This window comes from Molothrus aeneus, chromosome 10 (genome assembly GCF_037042795.1).
Source record: "Molothrus aeneus isolate 106 chromosome 10, BPBGC_Maene_1.0, whole genome shotgun sequence".
Taxonomy (NCBI): Eukaryota; Metazoa; Chordata; class Aves; order Passeriformes; family Icteridae; genus Molothrus; species Molothrus aeneus.
Window position 1 is genome coordinate 10,589,831 of NC_089655.1, and position 26,741 is coordinate 10,616,571.

Sequence of the window (26,741 nt, forward strand, 5' to 3'; positions counted from 1 at the left end):
CAAATACTTAAAAAAAAAAAAAGACCATACCATCCTAAAGCTGAACACAAAATTTAAGTGACAGATTCCAAACGTCATAAAACTGTTTTTCAGACATGTCAGATAATCAATACAGAAGAAAATTCTAAAATGTCATATAACAGCCTTTCCATTAAAATACCTAAAAAAAAAAAATGGGTAGGAATTCAGGGATATGTCTGAAAGCCTCCTGTACAAAGAAGCCAATGGTCTAGGAGCAGGCACAGATGCTGAGAGCCTGCAAGTCAGAGAACCTCAAGGTCACAAGGCAGAGACCATTTCTTTCCTGGTAATATCTTTATTATTAACCCTTGATAATGCTTCTAAACTGTACCCAAATTTTATTCATTCACTTTACAAGTAATGTAACAGATACTGTCAAGGTCTCTTCAGGCAAAACTGTAAATAGAATCCAGCTTCTTAATATCCCAGAGACATAACTACATTACTCACCCCCTCTAGCAAACTGCTTTTTGATAGACATACCAAAAATGTATTGGGCTATGATTTGTAGTCATTACTTTAGTTTGGGTTTTTTTAGGAATTGCAACATAGGAATCCTCAAGTTTAATTGCTCTTACCTGCCTTACACTCAATAATTACCCAAACCAGGGGCAAAGTGTAAGTCACAGTGCCTCCTACGTGCTGATCTACACTGAAGTTGACTGCCACTTGTCCTTTATGCTTTTAAATCATGGGAAAAATATCTGAAAATAATTGATTAAAATTCTGCTGCTCTGAGTTAACAAAAGCCCATAATGTTATGTTCATAACAAGGAAAAGGCATGAAAGGTACAAAAGGAGGAAACATTCTGTCTACCCCTATCTTGATGCCTATCTGGATGCAGTTCTTAAATGACCTTCTGAAATAAGTTACCCAAGTTTTTAAACTATTGACAGATTAATGATGAGCTCTCTTAATTTTGCCTCTAGTTTCACCTCTATGTGAAAAAAGTAATATTATTTTTAAAAGTGAAGTTTACAGCACCCTACAAAATGTTTGGAAAAAATAGGTTTTTTTAAATGTCATACATGGAGCAAGACAAAAGAGTTTAACTAAATAAATGCCACATGTGTTCCTGGATGCCATGTCTAAGGTGTCTCATCTCTAATTTTTAAAAGTATAAGTATTGTTCAAACAAAAATAAGTTTTCATAAGATGAGAGATCTAAGACTACTTTTAAGTCCTCAGAGAGACAGAATAATTTTGGAAAAACCAAACTATGAAATTCTAATCAGGTTTAGGTGACAAAGTTCTGAAAAAACCTTTTATTTGACCAAGAATATTTCACTAGCTTTTCTTTGTTTGAACTACACGCAAAGAACGTGCTGAAGAAGATTAAAACTTCCCAGGCTTTCTTGGAAAGATAAATGTCTAGTTTTTCCTACTATTAATGACAAGTACTGTCAACAAATGCATTATAAGTTAACATTACTGTGGTGTTGTCTGCATTTCACTTTCATATTTTTCTCCTTTATAAAAGGGTATGTAATTTAACTATAAATCTGTCAACTCCAACAACAAATTTCCATAGCTTCTGGTAATTTGTGAGTTTCTCCCAAAAATTTCTAATGGTCTCTTTCATGTCTCTAAACAGCAGAAAAATTATGACACCACCTAAAAATGCTGAATATGTTAATTTCATTACAAAATCCCCATATTCATAAATATCCATTAATAGATTGGTGGGATACATGCATATCCTGAAAACTGAGATGGAAAAGATGAAGAATTCTGACTGGTTTCTCAGAAAACAAGGGAAAGCAGCAGAGAGAAGGTATTCCTCTGAAAGGAGTGTAGAGCAACGTGAATGCCACAGCGGAGCTTCTAACTATCAAATGTCACTCCTTAGTTTATCCCTTGTACACTGGAAAATTGCTTTATCCTTAATTTCTTCAGCTTTCAAGCTTATAGCTTCATATGAACAGACTAAAAAAAAAGATGTCAAAATTATTCCAGTGAAAACAAAGATTGATGCTCACTCTGTAAGTGCTTAAGCAGCAGTGGATGTGTAGCACTGGTTATCAGACATTTTAACTGCTACTTCACCTACTAATCATCATTGCTAAAATGGATAAAGGGAGCTGTAAGCACTCCAATATCCTGTTTTATTGGTACAAGGATGAAAAAAATCTGGAGCTAAACCAGTTGCTACACAGACTCCATGAATGTCAGGCTGTGCTGTCAAACAGTTCCCAGCTGAGTCTCCTCACTGGACTCACCTGAGCAGCCCTACTGGACCTTCTCTAGAGAGACAATTTATGTAAACATGGAGAGCAGAGCTCAACCCTTTGGAATAACCAATATTTTTCCTTCTCTACCTTTGTTCAGCCACCTTGTCTGTTTTTCCCTAATGATCAGTGTCACATTTTCCATTCTCTCTACCAAATTTTGTAATTCCAACAGTGCTGATGCCTTGCCTGGGAAAGATTTATCCTGCAGACTGCAGTTTTGTAATACAGCTGTAGAGTTCGCTCAAGCCATATGGATCTCAGTGGGTATTTCAGTGCTCACTCTGCAATTTTTGATTTTCCAAGTGCAATGTGTAGATTCCTATCATTGCTCTAAAGAGATAGAACATCTGCTCAATCTGTTTTATAGACTGAGAAGAAAAGGAAGTCATTTTAAGCTATATATGGAACCTACATATAAAAATATTAGAAGATTTCCAGAGGATGTAAGTTGGTACAAACCAGAGATACAGAGGCATCTGTAGCTGGTTCCAACGCTGCGACAAATGCCGTGCGCACATGGGTTCAGAGCACAGAAATCGATCAGCTGAGCACATGTGGGTCCTGTAAACCCAGGACTACAGCTGCAGGAGAAGGCAAGTCTGTCTGCATAGCAGGTTCCATTGTTCTGGCACGGAGATGATGCACAAGGGTCTATTTTGTCCTCGCATGTGGTTCCTAAAAACCCTAAAAGAAATAAATGGGTTTGATAAGTAAGCATCCTGATATGCATGCAATTTTAAGAACTAAAGCAAGTCAAAAGTAAGCCACAAAGAGATCTATATTCCTTTCTTTTTTAATTCTATGAATATTATAAAAATACAGACTTCTTACGCCATAAACTCTAATTTTGCCTATTAACATTCTCTGAAAAGAGATGCTTCAGCTAATATCATACTATAAATTTTTAAGGCAGTGAATTGCAAAAATATTTTCTGAAACTGACAGTGCTTATCTCCTTTCTGAGTGAATCTGGCTTGAAAAGTAGAGATTTTCTAAAGATCAGGAGCTGGCTAGCCTAAAAGACAAGAAAAAAAGCCCAAACTGACCTATTTTCCTCTGTTAGCATGTATGTAAAATGTAACAACCTCTTAAACATAACACGCATTCATTGAGTTTCAATAACTGAAATATCTTTTAGAAGAACAAACTTCTCATTAGCAGGAGAGACAATGATTTATTAAAGCAACACCATGCCAAAAACAGATACAAGGAAAAGGATATTCTTGCAAGGGAACTTTTAATCAGATGTAGGGAAGAATTATGTTTTAATAAATTACAGTAACTGCAGCTTCTATCTATACATATACATGCATGATGTATGTAGTAACACAATGCATGGTTATTGTATCCTAAAGCAAGTCAGAAAAGCATATTCAAATTCTAGAACTCTTCCAAATAAAAGAACCAACTGTCCTTCCCATTCAATTATATTGCTTTTAGTAAGTATTTGGTCCTTTTGTACAGACCATCACTTTTCAGGCTTAAAATTCCCTGGAATATCTTACATTGTAAAAAAGCTCATAATATCACAGTAGAATAATAAACAAAGGTGAGTAACCCACACAGAGCATCCTACAGAGATCTACTTACAGAGTTAACAGAACTTATATCAATGGAACTAAGAAAACATGGGGAGGCCACAATTGCTCTGTGAATGCCAGAGTTTTTGGATTTTTTTGGTCACAACTGGCACCTGGATTTTAGGGGCATCTTCAAAATATTAGGTTCTGGAAAAATTACTTTCAACGCTGCATCTCCCTTAGATATCCATAAGTCTTACATCAGAATTATGGAATGAAAAGTATGGGAAAAATAATCTCATTTACAAAAAAAAAAAAAAAAGGGAGCTAGAAAGATGGAAAGAAAAGAAATAACCTAAAGATTGGACTTTTAAGTTTTGTCATACAAACTCTGCAACAGACCAGGAGGGAAAATCAGGTCTGGCAGGGCACAGATGAAGAACAGGCAAAAGCCTTCTGTCCTCCCCATGTTGCTGTCCTATGGCTTCAGTTGCTTCATGGGCTTTGTCAGGAACACCTGCTCAGCAATGCTGAACAGAGAGAGCCTAAAAACAAACACTGTGGAATCCTGTACTAGAGGTCCCTCCTGTAGATGATAACTAAACCATCAGAAACTGCAAAGAACAGAAACCTCAAGAGCAAGGATGTAATTCCAGCAATGGTTCCCTAGCAAATTAGCAAAGCCTGTACTGTTGTAATAAAATCTTGGTCAGATTTAAAAGAATCTGCAAGGACTTTTAACTATTACCAGGAGGAGATCAGCCAGCGAGCCCAGTGAAATCTTTCAAGTAACTCTGAAACCAGATTAACAAGGTTTAAGGAGATCTGAGGTCACACAATGACACTAATACAACCTTTGCAGTAATCTTCCTTCCAAAGAGGAGGTTACTGGCAGATGGCTAATGTTTCAAGTGACAAAGCACTTCAAGAACATATGCAGGTTTAAAATACACCAAAACATGTTGCCCTTGTGCTATCTTTGACTGCACTGTGAAATGCGTTTAGGTGATTTTGGAAGTTCAATTCTCAAGCATGAGTCAAATATCTGAAAATACTCAAAGCAGAAAATATGGAAATCTATTATTCTGGCATTTCTGAATGTACACTTAAATCCACACTAGTTCAATTGTTGAAAGCAAATAATGCAAGTAATAACTATAAAAATCAAATTCATAGGTGTATTGACTGAAAACAGAACCAAATTCCAGAAGAAAAAAATCATCATTGTTTATCTGCAGAAAAATATCCCCTGAACTGCTCTTCAACCAGCTAACATGGACCCAACCCTGCCTGAAGGTCACTGCTGGCATAAAAAGGACATGACTGAAATGCAAAGTCTAGTGGTAATTTGAATGAACTGAATACAAAATCTAGCTAGGAATAACATAGAAGGTAAAGGGGAAAGGCAATAATGGAAAATATTTATACTGGTAAAATGCACAGTACAATGCCTGTGCTTACATGGATAGTAATTTGGCTACTGTCAGGAAGTGGAACAGTCCTAAGTTAGGTGATATGCTTTATACATTGCTACAGACCTTCAGGGCAGTGACAGAAACTAGATCAGATTTCAGAGACAGAACAGCTCTGAATAAAAGCCCAATTTTTCACCACAGTGGGATTTTAATTATTTGGCTATTGAAAGCAAAAGAGCCATGTGCAAGTCAAGGAAGTCAAACATTTTCTGAAGACACCACAGAACTGCCTTTTATACAGCTTGTAGAACAACTAACTTGTCTGAATGTTACATTAGACCCAATTCCAAGAATTACAAATATGTGAAAAATTAGGTCTGTGAATTGCAAGGGCTCAGAACTACAAAACTTTTAACTTTGAAATGCAGGGATAAGCACTAAAAGAAATACAAGCAATTTATTATTTTCCCTATAGAAATTTGTCTTGTAAGGAAATAGAAATAAATGGTATTTCATCAGAATTTTGTAGAGAGAAAAAAGTTACTAATCAGAAGGATCAAGAAACCATTAAAACACTGTAAGATTTTGATTGAAATTCACTATAGCTAAGTCTTTCTTGATGAAGATGAATAGAGGCTAAACCCATTCAAGCATTAAGGAGAAGTCTATTAAAAATAAGAGCAATTTGGGAAGGCGCCAGGTAAAAACATTAGATTAGTGGAAAGTACCAGAAACTAAACAGCCATAAAAAATTTTAATTAATGACAAAATGTTCTTCAGGTAAATTAAACTCTCTTATGGTAATATGAAAAATTCTGCATTCTGATCACCAGTAACCTTGGGAAATCTTCTATATGCAACAGCTGCGTGACCCAGTTTCCTGTGATCAAGACTGTAAATGGGTTTATTCTATGTAAACCTAAAGAAGTTAGAATGACATCTGCAAGATGTACTAGAGAAAAAGGCTTTTACATGAACAATGAAGCAGAGAAAATAGTGAAAACCTTGAAACTTAAACTATTTTAAGTCCCAGAAAATAATTTCTATTCTCCCAGTCAATTAAGACTGGTGACAATGGTAACAATGTGCATTTTCTAGCTGCTATTGCAAATCAACATGTATGAATCACAACTTAGCATCTTCTATAGCTGTCAAACTCTATTTTCTAAACCACAGAAGCCATTATAAGAGCATTCATAAATTTATTGCTTTCCAGTATTTTCAGAAATGCCTGCAGATATTTCAGGACACTTTTGCTCAGTGTGTTGCCAGCAGTAGTTACCTGCAGCTACTCAAATCAAACTGTCAAAAGTAAAATAAAATCAATGTTAAAATGTGAATTTCAGGTAATCTATATATGTTAAACTCCTTATCATAGCATTGTTTTCACTCTGTCTTCTTTTATTCTAGAGGATGACTGACATCCATTATTGCTGCCATTTTTCAAAAATATATTAAGCCAAATTAAAATATTTCTGCCCCATTTGTCCAAGCTGGTGACCTCCACATAAAGCATGTAGGAAGAGCCCAAGAACTCAGGCCAGTTTGATGGGGTTGGCCAGCTGAATGCAAGTTATTTTTATCAAAGATTAATGTTTTCCTATAACACTGAAGGCAGTTAATCTATACTTATCATCAGAACATTAAATTTGCATGGAACAGAACTTCAGAAATATCTTGCAACAGAAGTTTATTTCTTTATTCTAATTGATCTGCACTTTGCCCATTACTGTCTGGCTTTGTTCTAAAACACAGCCCACGAATAAATCATTTTAATATTATCGTATGAGCAAAATTCACACAGGGTGAAGTACCTTCAAGTACCAAGTCTTTCATTCTATCTAATTTTACAAAATTTTGTCTGGAAGGAACACATTTCCTCACCACACAATCAGTTAATTTCCATACAGTTGGGTTTTTTTTATTTTAACTTTCAACAAAGGTTTCTGTGAATTTGATAACTACATAAATAAGGATCACCAGCTTCAACATCTCTAAAACTTATATTGATTTATTTAATAATATGTGTTTATTAATTTAACCTAATGACATTTATTTATACCAATCAGGGTTTTTTACATTTCCAATTATTATTTGTGTATTTAGTTCCACTTCAGGGTATTTTGGAAATACACATAACTTCTCAGAAGCTTAAAGAAAATGGAGTAACCAAATTTCCAAACTGATGATCAGTAGCCCGAGCAGTTTAAATAAAATCTATTAATGTTACTGTCAATACTATAGTGTGTTATATACTACAATAAGTGGAAGAAAATGAGAGGAGATATTTAAGAGTGATAAGGATGGAATGATTCTGAATATAAATTTCAAATATTCATTTTCAGGTTGGCATGTTTGCTACATGTAGGGTTTTAGAATGTTCCTTTGCATGAATATTTGAAAGTAATACTTACTAAATGTATGTTTATTGACATAAAATTAATAAAATAATCAAAGACCCATATCCAATTGTAAGAAAATGCAAGATCCAAACATTATTCTGAAAGTAACAGTGTCAAAATTTTAAATAAATTCTTTGGTCTTTAGTATTGCTAAAGCTTCTTCGCTACAAATTCAAATACAAAATCCAATTTTCTCTTTACAAGTGATTCACCAACTTCATATAAGAGTTTATTTTCTGATGTATTTTGGGTATTAAAACCTACAGTGCATCCCACAGAAAATGGAATCTGTAAGCATAATGAAACTTTCTTTACTAAAGGACTCTTAAGACAGTAAAATTGTTTAAAGAATTATCAAGAATTGTTCACATCTGAGATAGGCTGCTTTTTCAAGGCCTCAGATCTAGCTTTCTGTCAGTTATGTGCTTTTTTATGAACTACAGATATCGTTTGTAAAAGAAATGCACAATCTCAAGATCATTCTTCATTGTTTCCATCTGATTCCTTTATCTGCCATCTTTTTCTTTTCCTTTTGTGATACTTGCTACATTTTCTTATCCTTTTCCAAGATGTATTATACCTGCAGACTGTAGTTCCTACACAAACATAAAGCTCCTTGGTTACCTTTCCCCACTGTGCCGAATTAGCGGTACAGAAAGAAAAGCCTTTTCTCAACAAGTGATCACTATTAAGCAGAGCAGAATAGCGGCAGAGCAAGAGACCTCACTTAAATTAGAAAATTGGGGGTTGGCAGGCAAATTTGCAAGTTACTGCACCTGCAATTTTCAATTAACTACTATGTTGTATTTACAAAAATTACTGAATCTCTTCAGAGATTAAAACCCAAGCAAAAGATCCCAAATTATGCCTCTGTGAAAGGGTAACACCTCAAAAGATGTAAGAATGATCAAGGGACAGTCATTAGTAAACTTACGCAATACGTTTTGTTAAATCAACTCTTTCTTTCATTCCACAAGATATCTGAGTTCTTCAGCTCATTGACATTAGACCTTCCAGAACAAAATGAAGAAGCAACAGTGCCCAGCACTGCAGCCCTGCAGGGCCCTCAGCCCAGCAGTGACCCTGCCCCGTGGGCAGCAGGAGAGAAGCTGGGCTATGATCAGCATATTCATTAACAGGACATCAGGAGCAAGCAATTAATGAGCCACACACAGAAACATATATGGCAGACATAAAACAACCAAAAATCCCAGTAGCTGCTCTTCCCAACATTATTGGAAAGATCATTTGCTGCACTACTTGCTTAAAGATTTTTGAACATTCCTTCCAGATTCTTGAATCTTCCTTAAAGATTTCTTAGGGAAATCCCAAGTAAATTATAGATCAAGTCTAACATCCAATATTTTTTCTCTTGAATTTCACTACTATTTATAAGGAAAACAATTTCCAAAAATTTTCCACATGCAAGATCTGCATGGCAGTCAATATGTCAGCTTCAACACAGCAGTTAAATGTTAAAGCATAGCACTCTAGAAAAGCAAGGAATCAGCCTGAAGAAACTACAAATAATCTTCATTATTAAGCACATAGATATTACCAGAGCAGTTATCAAAGACTTGCACCCTTAGAGCAAGCATTAAAGTACTGGTAGAACAAAACCAACATCCACAGATCAAGGAAGGACAGAAGTATAATTAGTTCAAAGTTCCAATCTTAATTATAAATAACTAATAGGAGGCTTCATAATTGAAAACTTCCACTCATGATAATTTTTTCATGTGCAATTTAGGGATCTGTCATTGCAGTCAGCACAGTGTTATGAAAGCACACTCTGGCATTGGGGTGTCCTTGTTTCACATTTACAAGATTTACCAGTGAGAATCAGTGAGAAGCTTTCATGTCAGGAAAGGAATACGTCCAAATGGAAAGGAGAATTAATTAAAACTTTTTGGGATTGAAATAATTCCTTTAGTTATTACTTTGACACACATTTTAGCCAACTGGCCCATGTGCAGAAAAGTGCAAATACTATAAGGGAGACATCTTTTTCTCACACATTTAGTGGTCAACATAAAAATCAGATCACACCCTGAGTCTCCTCAAATTCCCCATTCTCATCAGTGCTGGAGCCTGATTTCTATTGTAGAAATAAAGAACATTTCCGCACCACATTTACACGGAAACACTAAACTCCTACAACATTTCATATCCTGCTGCTGATTATCCAAAATTTCTCATCTCATTTTCTTTTCTGCCTACAATTACAAGCTAAGGCACAATTTAAAAAAATTAAATATACATATCTACATGTCAATATAATTGAAAATTTAGAATAAAACCAGCATTTTCTATGAGGTGCTAGAGAGGAGTTTGGTGGTTACCTTCAGGGCACTGACAGCTGAATCCATTGAGGTGGGATGAGCAGGTCCCCCCATTCTGGCATGGCTGCTGGATGCAATGATCAATCTCTGACTGGCACAGCTCTCCAGTGTAACCTACAAAACAGTTCACAATATTCAGAAAATGGAGCAAAAACAAGGGTTTACCACTAAACATACTGCTCAGCCAGCCAAGTAGTACTATTATTTTTCTTTAATCAAATTAACCAATATAATGAGGACAGTCTCTCATTTCTTACAAAATGAGATTTCTAATTAAAATGTATACTTCATGAGAGAAGCATACAAAACCAGCAGAAGTCTAGAGACTACATCTGTGGTATTTTACCAACAGCAATATTCTGACATCACCAGTGAATTGGCAATAGATTTGGGTCCTCATTAGTACTCATCGAACCAAAAAAATAAAGTCATTTTGGTATGGTTTTCAAATGCAACTTGAATCCCAAGTCAATAATCTCTAGCAAGGCTTTAAACAGAACTTAACACTGTGAATTATTTGTGCATATGCTGAATGTCTGTCATTTGCTCCTACTTCTGGGCTTCAAGAAGAGTGTTTATTTTAAGTGGGAGCTGTGAAGAACTGCTCAGCACAGTTGCAAACTCTTCCAAATAAGCTTCTATAAGTTCACAAGCTACAGATTGTGTGTACTGTACTATTTGACCATAAGTTTGCTTTGTTCCATATGTCTGATGTCTGTAACACATCCCCCAAAAATGAACAAACTTAAAATACAATTTAAATTATTCTACACTCCATACCTAAATTTCATAACAAATACCACACATTCCCCTTCCCTAATTTTTAATTACTTCCAAGAAAATATCTTGAATGCATGACTGAAGAAAAAACTACATGCTACACACAGCATTGTCTTATTGTTTTAAAAGGAACCTGACAAAAATTATTAATAATCTTCCATCATGAGTTTATTTAACCAGATGGCTGGTGTTCAAGGCCAGTGAGGTATGATTATCACTGCTATGAACAGGTGTAGAAGAGAAAGACCCCAAGGGGATACAGAGGACATACATGGACAGCTGATACAGGGGAGTAAAAGGAAAACAAAGGGGAACCACCCCCCCACCCCCCAATTAAACAGTTTGGGGGGGGGGGGCACCCATGGTTTTATTAAATAATTAGTTTGCAATCATTTATAAAAATAAATATGTCCTATCTTTTTACCACCTGTAGTGCATGTTTTGTCCATCTGAAAGAGACTCTGATTCAGGAATAGCATCCCAAATATTTTGCAGGGACTAGAAATACAGAGGCACTAAACAATCACAAAAGAAGGGGGGGGAAAGCAGTTTTTTTGTGAGATACACACTAAGAATCGTTACATCTCTACATTTTGTGCTGACATTTAGCTTCATAACATTTCCTTCTAACAGAATTTGGGAAGCATGATCATGTTCATATATAAATGTTTCTGAAACTTGCACATGGAGACACATAGGATAATTAAACTCTTACCTACAATTTTCTATAATATTTTTCATATGGAATTAATATTTTTTTTAGAAATTCAAAGTTAAATAGCAACAGTTAGTCTTCCAGACTGTTTTTTAGTGTGTGGACACAAATTTTGGTGGATACAATAATTATGGGTAGAAGCACAAACCACTGAACTTAACAATGATTGAGCCATTTGAATGACCATTAGACATTACATGTTTAAAAAATTAAGAAGAATTATTGAAAAAAAAAAAACCCAAAAAGGTAAACCTAAGCTTATGTGTGGTGGTCACAGAACACTTCTGAAAAAAAAAAACCCTGACAAAGAAAAAGCTGATGTAAACTAAATTTTGCTCCTGTGTTTTTAGCAGGTAAAATTCCACTAGTTAAGATTAATTCCCTCACAGGGCTAAGGTTCAGACATGTGCTTTCAGTGGCATTTTTCACCAGTGAAGAACCTTCCACTGCCCTTATGTTGTTGTTGCTTTTTCTGTCTGTTCTGGCATCAGAAGTTTCACAGTTCACTGCTCTGCAAAAAGAGATGCACCGAATGTCAAGCAAAGCTGCATTATTCAAGAATTCAGAACCTACCAGGCAGGCAGCTGCAGGTGAAATTGTTCCTGTCGTGTTTCTGTGCTACATCAGTGCAGGTTGCATTGTTCTGGCAAGGTTGGCTCTGACAGGCATCAAATTCTTCACACAGGGAACCCTTATATGCATCTTCACACTCACAAAAAAATGTTGCCTAAAAAACAAAGAGGATGCGTATTTCACAATAAATTTTCAAAGATGATGTTTTCATTTTATTCACTTCTGAACAAAGATGGTTTGGTTTTCATGTTCATAACAACAGTAGCTGCTATAAATACATCAACTGAACAAAGTTACTCCTTGAAATACTAAACCTGCACCAATTCTTCAGCTTAAATTTTTAACGATGTTGGGTCATTTCATCTAGACAAGGAGTCTGAGATCAGATCCATAATATCTAAATCATTATACATTTTTTCTTCCATTCCAGAAATTAGATTTGTAGGCTGAAATAACTGTCAGAATCAATAATGTGCAGATTTACTGCAACAAAGTCCTGTTACAGATATGCACTCTTTACATGACAAGCTCCCAGAGTGGTACTGCAGCAGTAACACCCCCTTTCAATTCTGTTAAAATACGTCTTCTTCTGAGTGTATTCACTACCTTAAACTTTGCTGTTTAATAAAAATCAAGACCACTACACCTCTTAAAGGCTTAAAGTACCTACAGGAGGCATGATATGGCACATTTTTGTTGGTAATAAAATAATTCAAATCAGATTTAAAAACTCTTTAGGTGACTAAGATTGTCAAGGAAGTCTCCAAGAAAAGCAGCAAGGAAAGCTCTCTCTCCTCTGTGGTATGCATCTAGATGAGATCTGAATCTTTGTTCTTCAAACACTAGATGGCAACATCACTCACTCTCAGCTATTCCAAAGCCAGACCTTCAGTGCTGGAACGCAGCTGTCCCATGCACAAACACTGGAATGCAAAGTGCAGAAGACGCATGGAACTAGAAACAAAGAGATGGGGGCTTCTGGTTTTGCTTCATATGAATAATCAGCTGTGACTTAAGTAGAAAATAATCATCTTCACCTAAATAAAAAACTTCACTCAGTAAACTCCAGATTCCACTCTTCCTTACAACTATTACACTGGCAGAGTTATATAAGAATAAATATGATACATCTTCAAAACTCAAAACCATGACTATGTTATTTATCAGGAGTGCCAGAAGCCCTTCTTGAGTGTACAGTCTACACATGTTCTGGAATTCACCCCAGCCTCTTCACCCAACAGTTCTGAGTATCTCACCGTCACCAATGACAGGTTTCCAAAAAAGGCTGTAGTTCAACAGCAAGGAAAGACAGTCAAGCAAAAGAGAGTCAAAATTATTATACTCACATAGCACAGTAACTATCTTTAAAGTTTTATCCAAGAGTTTGATATAGGGATCAATTTACCATAAAGAGTACTTAACAAAATAGGGTTTGAAAGTTGCAAAAGAAAAGCATTTTAACACTTCAATCTGAAATATCTAATGACAGGTAACAGTTCTGAGATGCTGACAAGCTATTCTGTGGAGAAGATTAGGTTATTATCACTTACCCCAATTGATACTACTTTTTTTTCCTGAATAGATAAAATGCACTAGCATATTTGAGCCAAACTGAGTCAAGAAGCTCCACACTGCCAATATGCTAGAATTAATGTCAGTAAAAACTTCAAAATTATCTACTATCAACCAAAAGATCATTTATTTTACTTGATTAAGTGCAAATATATAGTATAATTTTGGATGGTAATAAAATACATTTTTTAAATAATTTGCTGTAACACAACCTATACCATATCATAAATATAGCTAGAATATAGTACTTTTTTGCTAGTCTAATTAAGAGGGTAATAAATCCTTTTTTTACTATGGCAAAGAAGTTAAGATGGCCAGAACAAAACTAATGTCTACTCTCTCTTACTGAGAAAGACTTTCAGTATTTAGTACAACTCGGAGTGAGTTACTGTAACATTTGAACAAAATATTGCATGATCATTACATCCTTCAGAGCATACTGTACTTAGGAAAAGGAGTCCATATGCAGGACAGCATAACTTCAGGTATATATGAGGGGTTTTATAATATGACTTTTTACAGATTATTAGCAAATGGATCTATCCCAAAGATTCCAGCTTGCATAGAAGACATGGAAACAATTGCTATTCAGTTCCATATACTATTTCTCTGTGCAGGCAGAGACCAGATATTTTTTTTGTGTAAAGGTTTTGTGAAATGGGTTCTAAATCTAGCAATAAAAATTCATATTTACACATTCAGCCCATCCATATTTTTTATGGGAGAGTCAAAGTTATGGAATAGAGCAATCTGTGAGAGAAACAACCTCTTTTGTAAGCAAAATTGTGGCACTCACAATCTATGGATGGCCCAAGTTCACTTCAAAATCTTACATGAAATCAGAAATTCACACGAGGCAAATCTCTCCCCATTGGGTTAACATCAAAACTTGTCTCTTCCATTAACTGCTAACTGTTAACTCATCCTGGTGTAAAGGCAAGTAGATGAATATGAGAGTGGTATTTATATTGTGATGATGCCAAGACCAGTGCTGTACTTCTGACCCATTCCTGTTTCTCTTGTGGACAAGTGGCAAGCATAGCAGCAAAACAGGCACAAAGTTCATACAAAGGAAGAAAATGGCATCTCTTGAGCTCAGCATCACCTCACTGCGCACAACTTCACTCAAGGTGATGAATTTTATCTTCTGTTCAAAGGCAACAAGAATTGAAAACAAAACTTTGCGTTAGAACTTTGCTTTTCATAACCACACTCTATAGAAAGCATCGAGCTGAGTAGAAGTCAAGTTATAGATCAGCAAGGAATGAGCAAAAACTGGCCAAGACTCCCAGGTTAGACCAGAATTCATTTGTTTATAGTTAAATGCACTCTATACATAACAGTAACCCCCGTGCTTGTATCACTGCAGATTGTTAACTACATTTAAATTTCCCAATAAGCAGATGTGTTCCTACATTCTTTTACATTCTACTAGATTTGAAATAAAACCATGAAGTACATAAAAGCTCAAAGACAACCATTCATCTTCTTGGCACTGGAAGCAATGACTACAGCCAGTAGAGCTCTGAGCTTGCTCATGGCATTGGGCCTTTTATGCATTCTTCTAAGAAGCTGCTTTGCATCCTGCAAGACTAGATTGTGCAGAACCAGAATGAATTATGGATAAAAACAAACAGCAAATCACAAAGGGTGCATTTTAAATTTAAAGAAAATTAAAGTTTATGTTCTCAAAAAGAAGTGCCTTGTGGGAAACAGACACAATGGTTGTCATGTCAAGCATGCAATTTTGGCAGCCGCTTGCTCCATCATTAGGGAAATCATCAAGACATTTTAGAGCACATCTCACATAATTTCAGTTAAACAATGGCAGAAACATTCTACTTAATGAAATATGCCCTTCTATTTTTATTTTATGCTGGGCATGAAGCAGGGTCCTATCTGAAGTTCTCTGATGCACCAATATAGGCTAAAGAGCAAGGAAAGCTCATGGATTTAGAAACACAGGACAGGCAAAAAGACAACATGGCATTTTAATTCCCCCTGGAGTAGGAGGCTGGATATAAATTAATTTCCTTTTGGTCACTGTATTTGATGTTCTGGCAAGCTACCCCAGCCCAGCAGGCACCTGGCACAGGTTTGATGGCATTTGAGGGGATCACTGGGAGCATTCCTCATTTATTCAAGTTCTAGAAAACTCAGGAGCAGTTTATGACAGCAAAAATAGAAGCAATTGCATTTCTGAAGTTAAAATTTTATTTGAAGATATATAAATATCTTTAATGGTCATACATATATATTTACATAATTTTTATAATTTTTTTATATTTAGAAATATTGAGAACCCTGCTGATTCTTGATCTCTGACTGCCATTAATCACTAGATACTCTTCAGAAGTGGATTTTGACATGGTTTGTGTGTTCCACAGCTTCAGCCACAGGTCAACTACAGCCTAGTGCATGTTATACCAAAAATACCGCCTTAATAAATTTTCTGGTTATTAGGTTCAGAGAAAGAATAGTGGAAAGATATGAACAATCCTAATTTTTTCTATTCACTTGCCAGAGAAAGCAGCAGCCTGCATGTGCACAAGGCAGGACTCTCTCATCACTCACTGTTCTGCTTTTAACATACAAAGCTTCCAATGTCAAGATTACAAGTAGGAACATACAGATACTGGTTTATCTTTGTTTTGAGTTAAATAATTGCTTCTCTTTCTTGCTGTGAAGCCAATCTGTCTTTTTTAAAGAAAAATTTATTTATTTGCTACATCTTAAAATAATAATAACACGTGGATAATTATTAGAAGCTATATATGCTTTTCCCTTAATACAGAAATGCATTAATTCTTCTGCATAGATATAGGAAACAATTTATTCTTATTTTGTAACATCACATGTAACAAGAGAAAGAAATTAGAGTCATAAATTTGGACAAAAAACACGAAAATATATGAAATGAGGCAATCTACAAAAGATACAACACTCAAATTGACAAAAACTGGATAAAGACAATATTCTGATATGTTGTTATGCATAGTAAACTTGAACATATTATGTAAGCCAAATTCAAAATACTGACTTTATAAAATAAAAATGATAAATACATTAAAGCACAAAAACTAAACTGGACTATGAAATACAACACTGTATCTGGATGAATAATTTATTTGGATACCAGCCAGCTGGTATAGTAAAGCAGCATTTATTTCTAAATTCATCTTGCAATAATTATGTTCACACATTACCTCAAGCATTGTACAAATTCATTTTTGAGAACTAAAACAGATAATTATTCCAGATGTTAGTACTGCCACGTATGTATAGATTACTGTGGCAATTTAATTATTGTTGTTACAATTCAAAACACCATTTTCTATCAAACATGCTTATTGAGAATTTAAATCAGAAAATGGTAGCAGATGAACTACAAGTGAATTCACTCAATATGCCAAATTTTTTGTGCTCACAGCAGGCTCACAGCTGTTAATATTTACTCAACAGTTACTACTGCTTTTATCTCCCAAATGAATAATAATAAAACCAAAAATGAACTGTGCATATTTGTGCTGTAAATGACTTTTAATCCATGAAATAAAAAATAACAGGTATAGGAGGTAAAAGATTATACAGTATCTAAATCACAAAAACCCAGTCTGGTTTTGTAAAAGCAGAATAGACTGCAAATTTGACAGATTTGGTTCTTATTTTCTTATGTTGCTAGATCACACAAAATCCCCAGTGTCCAGTGGAATTGCCATTGTAATCCCTAATGCAGTATTATGTAAAGGACAAAGCTGTACAGGAAACCTTGCAACCACTATCAAATTACTCTATTCTGCTTCTTCTCATAATTATGCTCAGGTAATTCCATTGCACTGGTGAGTCTACTCTGAGTAAGCAGTTATTAAGAGGTGGAGAGAGAAGCACTAGATTAAAGCTGACCTAAAACCTATGACAAGGTTGAGAACTTAACAAATCTGAGTACATTGGTCTGGAGAGTGGAGATCCCAAGTGCCCACACCACGGTCCTCCTTTAGGGAAACTTTCTTCAATAATGACTCTAAGATGCAGAACAAATTCCCTTACACCTGATTTGAACCATTGTTTTTATTGCTAGGGCAGGGTATGAACCTCTGCATCTCATTTCTGTTATTTTCTTACTTCAAGTGCTTGATTTTCAGGTACAGCAGATAAATATTGTTATTTAGTAACACCTGTGAGATGTCAATGCCTGTTCCACAGCTGCAAGGTATAAATACCAAGGACAATCTGCCCTGTGTTTCAATTACCATAGAATTGCCACATTACAGGAATGTTTTGGCGAGTTGACCTTACCTCATCTGGCCTGGTGATGCATTTCCCTTTGCCTGAGCAGGGGAAGTTGTCTGCATGGCTCCCCACAGGCATGCAGGTACTCGCTTTCACCACCACTGTCAAGCGTAGAGCCACAATGCACTTGGTAACTGAATCATTCAAAAAACCTTGAAAAAAAAAGAAAATATTCTTGTTATATGACAAAATAGGCTGATACTGTTAATGCTCTGCAGCTAGACAAACAAAACTGATTTGAAATAAACTGTCAACTAAGAACAAAATTGCTCATACTTAATACACACCTCTATGATTGCAAGGCATGTAAATACAAATTAAAATACAATTCGGAGACAAACCTCATTATATTGATTAAAATAAAGGAAGACAGGATGGTGAAACAGATCTACTTCCAGAGCTCAAACCTAATTTTTTTAGGTTTCAAAATGAAATGCTTTTGCCGGCTACTTTTTGAAAAGTTAAAATATATATTTCTTTAATGACAAGGAACATGAAAATAAAATTTTGTGGAGAAATTAATTTAAATGAATTCATAAAAGTTACTTTCAGAGCTAAAAACACCCAGATTCCTTACATTGGTAAAAGATGGAGAATCCCTTTGGTTTTGTTTTCTATGAAGTTTGCAAGAATATACTTATACCACTTGACAGCACTTCTTTGTGTATTTGCAATACAAATATTTTTGAATGTCTGATCTGATGTCTCTATGAGCTGATATGGAAGGTAAAGATGAACTAAACATGGAAATAGTAACACTGGACAAGGAACAGGAAGATTCATGAATCTCTGGCTAGCACCTGTAATTGCATGGAAGAAAAAAAATGTGATTGGTAGCTATTAAAACACACTGGAAAATAACAACTTCACTATCACACACATTCCTAACAGATTTATCTGAAAAATAAAATAAGGACAACAGGAAAGATAAAATGGGGCACACACACAGTCCATGACATATGGGATAAAGTCAGAGTTCATGGGAAAATACACAGCCCCTGCTCCTCTACTTGTGCTTGAACTGCCTCGCTCCTGCGCTCTGATTAGACTCCTGCACCACAGCCCTTCCATGTGTGGCATCAATTAATTATTTTGTTTGGGGAGAATAAATGTGCACTGACACAAAAATGTGGGTTTGGTACAGTGTATATACTGTATGCAGAATTTATGCATAAAACCCACCAAAGATCCTTCCATGAACTGCCAAACCTTGACTTCACTATCCTCCAAGCAGGCAGACTCCAAAGGTCTGTAGTACCAAAATGGAACGTTGCAGGCACAAGGCCATTCTATGATTCTCCTTTTCTTTAGAAAATATAAAAATAATTTAAGCAAAAAATTGATGGATTTTTTTAAAATAAATATCCTTAATTTTTAAAAGAACAACACTAAATAGATGCAGTGTATGACACAGAATGTTTTTTTTCTTAGATTTTCCACTTTAAATTGCAAAATCCATTTACAGCCTAAACCTCTAAGGAGCTTCAAAGATGCAATTCAGCTTCTTGCATTATAGACTGGAGATAGCACAACATTTAGTCATGAGAAAAATAAAACAAAATATTTTTAATGAACAGGAACAAACAAAAGTTTAATGAAACAGAACTTAAAGAGAATTCTCTTTCAGAACAGCTGCTAAGCATTACTTACATTTTGCATATGGAAGTGTCAAGCATGACTAATTCTACAAATTCCACACAAAATCATGTGGAAGACTTGAATTCTCTGTTCTTCATTTTTAGATTTCACTTTTTAAAATGCTTCATTCCTTCAGCTGTTAGTTGTCTATGATCCCTAAATCCTGCCTTCAAACAGGAAAATCTTATGTCCTACATAGACACCACTGGCTTGAGTACAGCCTCTACAAGTTAGCTGAATGTTCTAAAGGATCAGATTAAAAAAAAAAAAACAAAAAAACACATGTATTGGGTATAGTTCCAAATGCCTAATGGTCTGTTTTGGCTAGTGAAGATTACTGTAATCTGATGACCTCTTCAAAGCAAGCCAATTTATTCTGGCCTCAATACATACCCCATTTTTACCCATCTGTTCAAAGATGCAGCCAGAATTTTTCTTTAACAATTGAATGCAATTGTCATTGGCAGTCATGCAATTATATGTGAATGTTTGGAAGAATGTGGTATTTAGAAAATGTCTTTGGGTTCACATTTCCTTGTCTGAAGCAGATTGTTACATATTCTTCAGGACAGTTCCCTAAAGAAATATTAAATCAACCTTCTTTGTACTTTGAATCTTGTTACTATTTTGGTATCAAAAGCCCTTAGGCCAACCACTGAAAAAATCATTATTCTCTCTAGATTGCCACACATTTTCCTGCAAATTCTAATTATGTCACCTAATTTGTAAATACTAGAAACATACAAACATGGGTATTTATTTTCACTTTATAGAAGTTGCATATAATGTTCTGAGATCTCTAGGTTTTAAGGCTAAAAGAAGCTTGTCTGACCATCTAAATATAACACCCTGCTTAACTCAGGTCACAGCACTTCAATTAATTCTTTCCCCAATTCTCATAACAGCAACTGAACTACAGTGAGTTTTAAGTTCTATTTTTAACTTCTAGATGGGAGAATAATTTCAGAACCATATTTACAGCTCCTTTCATCTCAGGTCTGGCGAAAAATATTACAGCAGTTTATACCAAAAGGTAATTTTGTTCAGTTCAACCTTGCTGGTTTTCTAAACCCAGTTAAAACATAATGGCATCAAAGCATTTTTAGTTGCAGAATTCAGGGTTGAGTTATTTACAGTAATATAACAGAAACAATTCTCAAGCCCAATAAATCATAATGTGATGTGAGTAGTCATAGATTGCAGAGGAGGCATTTTCAAGCTTTTTGCACAGACATTTGATAGTCTGGGAAATGCCTGCACAATTTCCTTGGCAGAAAGCATGGTAAAATACACTACAGCTCCTTCCACCCTGGCAGTTCCACACACATATGTCTAGGAGCACGAGGTATGGGTGCTCCTGTTTCACTCACATCAAGAAAGTTAAGAATGAAAAAAAAGGAATAAAGTCAAACTAAAAGATGACAGGTGTCATCATTATGTCGAGATACTTTCAGAAGATCATATCATGCCATTCAGATTACCAGTGCTCAAACATTAATTGAGTGTATGCTTTCTAGACTAGACAAACTGATTTGCTTCCCCCACAAGCCCCATTTCTTAGCAGTACCTTCCTTCTAAACACAACAGTCTGAGCTCAGTGAGCTTGTCCACAGTGGACAGTCAAAATAGGGAAGACTGAAGCTAACAGACCACCAAGAAGGTTATCATATTGCATATAATGTTAGCAAAGGGCAAAACTCCACTAGAAATCATTCACTAACTCTTGCTATGCCCCACATGCTCTGACACACACCAACGCCTTTTGCATTTGGCTCAAATGTATCTCTGTATTCTACACAGTGAATACATGCATTCCAAAGACATCCACCTTTGGTTCAAACAGTAGATTGTCCTTTTAGTTCCAGTTCAAAGAAGAGTAGATCTTTGAGTTCACCTAAAGGTTTCTTGGATGAGTGAGAATGACTGCCAAGGCAGGATTGGGCACTCACAACAAAGTATCAGTCCTCAAGTTTTCAACTTATTTTTAGCCTGGTTTCCCAAGGAAATGAGACAGCAGTGGGATGTCTATCAGTTTCCATCTGTTCTCTTTTTCTCTCTCAACACTTTCCCACACCAAAAGCTTTTGGGGTCAGTAGCCAACTTCAACATTTTGCAAAGCAGTGAAGTTCTCAAAGACACTAAGTGCCTACAGCTCCCCTGCACAGCAAGCAGCCCTTGCACCAAGGGCATTGGTAAGGCAAGATGGTAGAAAAACTAAAAAGGGCCCCAGAATAAGGTGATGTAGAGTCTCCACCCCATTTCCCATGTACAGTACAGTCAGCTATTCATTATTTGGAAAATGGGAAACTGAGATATAGTTAAGTGGAAGAAAAACAGATCATATCAGTCCTTCAGGATCAAAGCAGCAGTACTTGGTGTGCCTGCACCATATCTTCAGTTCTTGTCATGCAGTAACATAGTGAAGCTGAGATACTTCCAGATCAGATTTCAGCTTCTAGAGAAAACACTGCTGTTATCAGAGCATAATGAGCATCCTTTATAAACCTTACTGGTCCAGGAGAGAAGCTACCTAAGTATATCTGATAGTTCATCCACAGCTGATGGAAAGCCATAGAAATAACCTAAAGTGTAAAAGACTCCAGAGGAATTTTCTGTTTGAACACATCTCTCCCACCACAAAAGAAAACGTTATCCAGCAAGCTAAACAAGAGTGGTCAATATGCTCAACCTCTTTTTTTAATGGCCATTGAACTTTGCAGACATAAGAATACTTGAAAAAAGGAAGCTAGGAAAGAAAGAGAACTATATTTTTATTACAGTACCTACCAGGGAAAAAAAAAAAAAAGAATGAATTGTAGTTCTTCCTCCTAAAATGTTTGATGTCCAAATTTTATCCAAAGACTATTTCATGTCCATGTCATGTGATATAGCTAACATTCAATACCATGAAAATTACTATGGAAACAGAGGTCTGTACTAATCACCCACCATGCCTCAGTGCCTTCTTGGATCCAAGCATGAAGTTGGAAATTTACTTTAACTATATGAACCGACTTCCCTCTGTTATGGCACTGTATATCACAATCTCAAATAGTTTTCCATCTATCAAATCTAAGCAAGTTCAATCCTTCTCTTGTTCATACAAGCCATGTCCAACTCATTTTAGAGACCTAACAAATGAAAAAGCATGACAAGATGTTCTCATGATGCACTCAATTCTGAAAATTTACCTTTACATGTTAAAGTAATAGAAGCCTGCTTTTGATTTACAAGTGCACAAACATTTACCCCCCCTCTCCATGACACTGATACTCATGGTCATTAAAGCCTACCAATCCCCTCAGGACCCTGACACCAATACTGTTCTACAGAATATGAAAAATGGGTCAGGAATCCTTTCCTAGTTTGCCTCAGGATGATTATCATACATAAGAAAATGAGAAGTGAGGAAGAGGTAATCAATGCCATTTGCAATCTTTGATGCAGTACATCAGTGCCATCAGCACCATACAGAACATCTGAGATCACTCTCTAACGATGCTGCTAGGCAACACAGCATCTGGGGAAACAAAAATACAGCTGCAATAGCAAAACTGCTATTTTGTCCACAAATAGAACTATTTACAGGTGGCACAACTCTCCCAAATTCTATATAGATTAGCGTGCTTACTGTGCTTTAGTTACAAAAGCCTTGGTCAGATACTGCTTTTGAAAGTATATATAGATTCTAATGAGAATCAGTTCAAGAACTGTTTCAAACATTTTATTTTTCACAAGCTCACATGAAACACCAATTTAAAGAATTTTTCCTGGGAGGTGACTGAAAACCTCATCACATTTGTTGTCTTCTCCAAATTGCATTCATAGCCACAGTCAGTTTTAGATGGATATGCTTTCTCCCTTTGCTACCAACAATAAAAACAGCCTTGGCTCCTACAATCAAACACTCTCTTCTCAAGTATAACCACTAAAAGGTAAGAGTGCTGCTGCTCAAGTTACATTTTCAGTAACAATCCTACAGTTCTACCAGAGGCAGACTGACAATGATAGTGTTACACTGGTGTAAGAGAAAGCAAAATTTGTCAGAAAATTATTACCAAAACTTTGGGAAGAAACAGCACACAGCTTGCCTTTCAAGTTGGAGCTCACTTTTGCAGGACTGGTAGTAAAAATATATTTATGAACTGAGCAAAACAGTTGAATTCACTTAGCATAGCAAAGTCTCATGTTTCACAACATTTCCTCCATACAAATGTCAATTTCTGAATTTCACTGTTACTTAAACAATTATCTAACTTAATAACTTGGCTGGACCAAACCCCATGACAGAATTATGAAAGAGTCAGCTAGCAGGAGTACACTTACTCTTACAAAGCCACTTGCATTCAGCTTATTAAGGAGCTGTGGCAGTATCTTATTGTGACCTTCTCCCCCAGCTTCAAGGACTCTGCCTACAGTACAAAGTAATGGTGAAAGCCCTGCAAAGGGTGACAAGACTATTCTTCTAAAAGATTTCCTGTATCACAATTTCCCAATGTATCTTTATTTGTCAGCACTTCAGCCCAGTTGCCAAGCTGGCACAGAACTATTTTGGGCCCAAATGTAGACCACTAAAAGCTCTGATTCCACACTTGGCAGATGTAGTTAAGTGTGGTGGAATACAAGTGGCACAGCTGGGACTGCACTAAGGGGAGCTGCAGAAGATGGGATGGCAAGGTTGGCTAGGATATATCCCTAGTGACTGCTTCAACTGAGAGGCTCTATTAGTGGCTACTCTACTTTTAAATACACGTTACAGCATATCACACTACCACCTGAAGATCTCATCACATTTTACAAGCATTATTAAAATGTGTCTCACACTGGTGAGAAAATGTACCAGTTATGCACTAGTATCCATATTCCATGGATCAGGTTAAACAGTCTGTCCAAGATCTTCTCATACAAACTATGTGATCAACTTAAAATAAATGTCTTGATCTTGATTGCGAATTGGTCACAGAAGTCATATTTGAAGAAAGAGGAATCTTAAAATTAAAGAAACAACCAAAAGGTATCTTACCAAACGTTACAAATTTGAGTAGATGAACTTCTAAAGACAGACTAGAAAAATAATTTCCCATTGTTACTTGCTAGAAATAGAAGTTAATAGAAATTAATTTTGAATAATTTACTGATTAAAGATTATTCTAAAATTATTTAAATGCTAGCTTAAAACATAATACAATGTATGGAAATAGTAACTAGTCTGACGTTTACATCTACTTATATGTGAGACAAGGTACATGCAACTTGATCACAAAGGACAGAATATTTATTTTATCATACTTACCAAGACACCCTTTCTAATACAGGCCAACAACATTCTTCAGAATGGTTTGATTTCAGCTGAATGCTGAAAGGCCATCTTTTAAAATAAATCCTTGAAATTAACACTTCACTACGCTTTTCTTGCAGTTCACACTTTGCTGCTGCTGCTATTTCTTACCAAAAGGCCATTTTCTGCAAGGTTAGCTCCTGTGCCCAGAACACCAGGGAAATGTTCTGTTGAGCACAATGCTCAAACCTGCAGACAATAGGGCCCTTCCAGGCAAATCACACGTTTAAAATTGAGAACCCCACTCACTGGAGCAGTTGTCAACAACTCCCCCTAGCAAGGCTGCCTTGCACAAAAGGAGCAGAACAGTCACAAACACGGACAGGGGCTCTGCACATCCCCACAGCATGTGCGGGGCATGGAGATTTAATTAGGTCCAGAGTGAAAGAGGGTTAAGTCAAATGACTGTAATATGCCCTGGACTGGGAGCTCACACAGATGCTCAGCTGAGACATGGCAACTTGTTAAAGCTAGAGTAACTTGATTACGTGGCTTTCAGTGAATTCAATTCACACATCTCCTATTGTGAAATAAAATTGTCCTATTTAATTTTTTGCTTAAGTGAAAACAATTTCAAGATGCAGTAAATGGCTTTCTTTAGACAGAAATGTGTGCATGTTTTAGAGGCCTGTAACAACAAAAACCACATCTCAAAAGCCCAGCTACAATTTGCCTCCTAATCTAAAATCCTATTTCCAGACAAGACTTAGAAAAGACCAACTTGTTTCAAAATACCTCTCTATATTATTTTTATTTCACATAGTGTTTTTATACTGTTTCATTTTGCCTGTTCAATAAAACTGCCAAGTATTGGTGGTGACTACTCCTTAATGCATGTTAAGGTCTTGCAAGAAAATTCATTGAATAATCAAAGAACAACAGAAGAGTAAATAACTGCTCAGGGCAGAGTTAGAATAGAAAATACTTTGTTGCATTTGAAAGGCAGAACAGCATTTTGGATTGGAAAATATTATCCTTCCTGACATAGAACCATATGGCTTCCACACTTATTAAAAAGCAGCTGATATTTTGTGCTTCAAAAGCCAAGCATTAATTTTCCTTTTTAAGCCAAACATCAAAAAGTTTTGTAGAATTCAAGCAAGCTGCCTTAGAGGTGTTGGCATTTGAATGGCATCAGTACTCTTCATCTCACCACAAAGATGCTAGAGCACCTATTTTCTAGTGAGTTTGTACAGCTACCAATTTTATTTAAGGAAACATTTTTTAAATACTTGATAATGATAGTTTAAAGCTGCTAATTATATTGTATTGATCTAAAAGGCTGGGCATCTTGGAGAACACCAGGTGACATGCCAAGCAATGTCAACTGACAAGTCTACGTCAGTTTCTGTTTGCTGTGATGAAAATAAACATTATAATTTAAGGTTGTGCTGCAGGACTTATTTTCTGTTCAGATAAAAATAATTCATATTAAATGTTAAACTTTCTACCTTATTATCTGCAAGGGCTTATCTGAGAAATAGCAATTTTGCTTATAAATGTCTTCCTTTGATTTTATAAGCAGACAATAAGCTAAAAAGCTAGTGTAGCAATATCTCATGAAAGCTGCTTTTTAAGCAGCTGCTTAAGCAGCAACGTGAAAGTGCTAAATAAAGCACAAAGTCTAAAAGCAAGTCGTTTCAAGCTACTTACAAGCATTATTTTTACAATTATATACAAATTTTCTATCATATTACCTATGGGAAAATGGAAGCAAAATACTAATGCCCAACTGTTTGTTTTACTATTTTTCTGAAGAAGCTCCCATCATTACTGCTTCAGCTCTGGGCACACTGAGGCGGAAGATCAATTTTACCAACATTTTATCATGAAAGCTGATAAGATGATGATCTTTTTTCAACAGAAATAATATCCTAACAGCCATGAAAACATAATTTCATTT

The 26,741-nt window shown here is 35.8% G+C and overlaps 1 protein-coding gene across 1 annotated transcript in view; it reads right to left on the minus strand.

Moving 5' to 3' along the window:
* DNER (delta/notch like EGF repeat containing) overlaps window positions 1-26,741 on the minus strand; it is a 108,578-nt gene that overhangs the window by 18,441 nt on the left and 63,396 nt on the right. Inside the window, exons 5-8 of the mRNA XM_066556649.1 lie at window positions 17,869-18,014; window positions 12,001-12,154; window positions 9,933-10,046; window positions 2,713-2,937 (exon numbers count right to left, since the gene is read on the minus strand). Of these exons, the coding sequence (XP_066412746.1) occupies window positions 2,713-2,937; window positions 9,933-10,046; window positions 12,001-12,154; window positions 17,869-18,014 (639 nt within the window). The remainder of the gene's footprint in view (window positions 1-2,712; window positions 2,938-9,932; window positions 10,047-12,000; window positions 12,155-17,868; window positions 18,015-26,741) is intronic.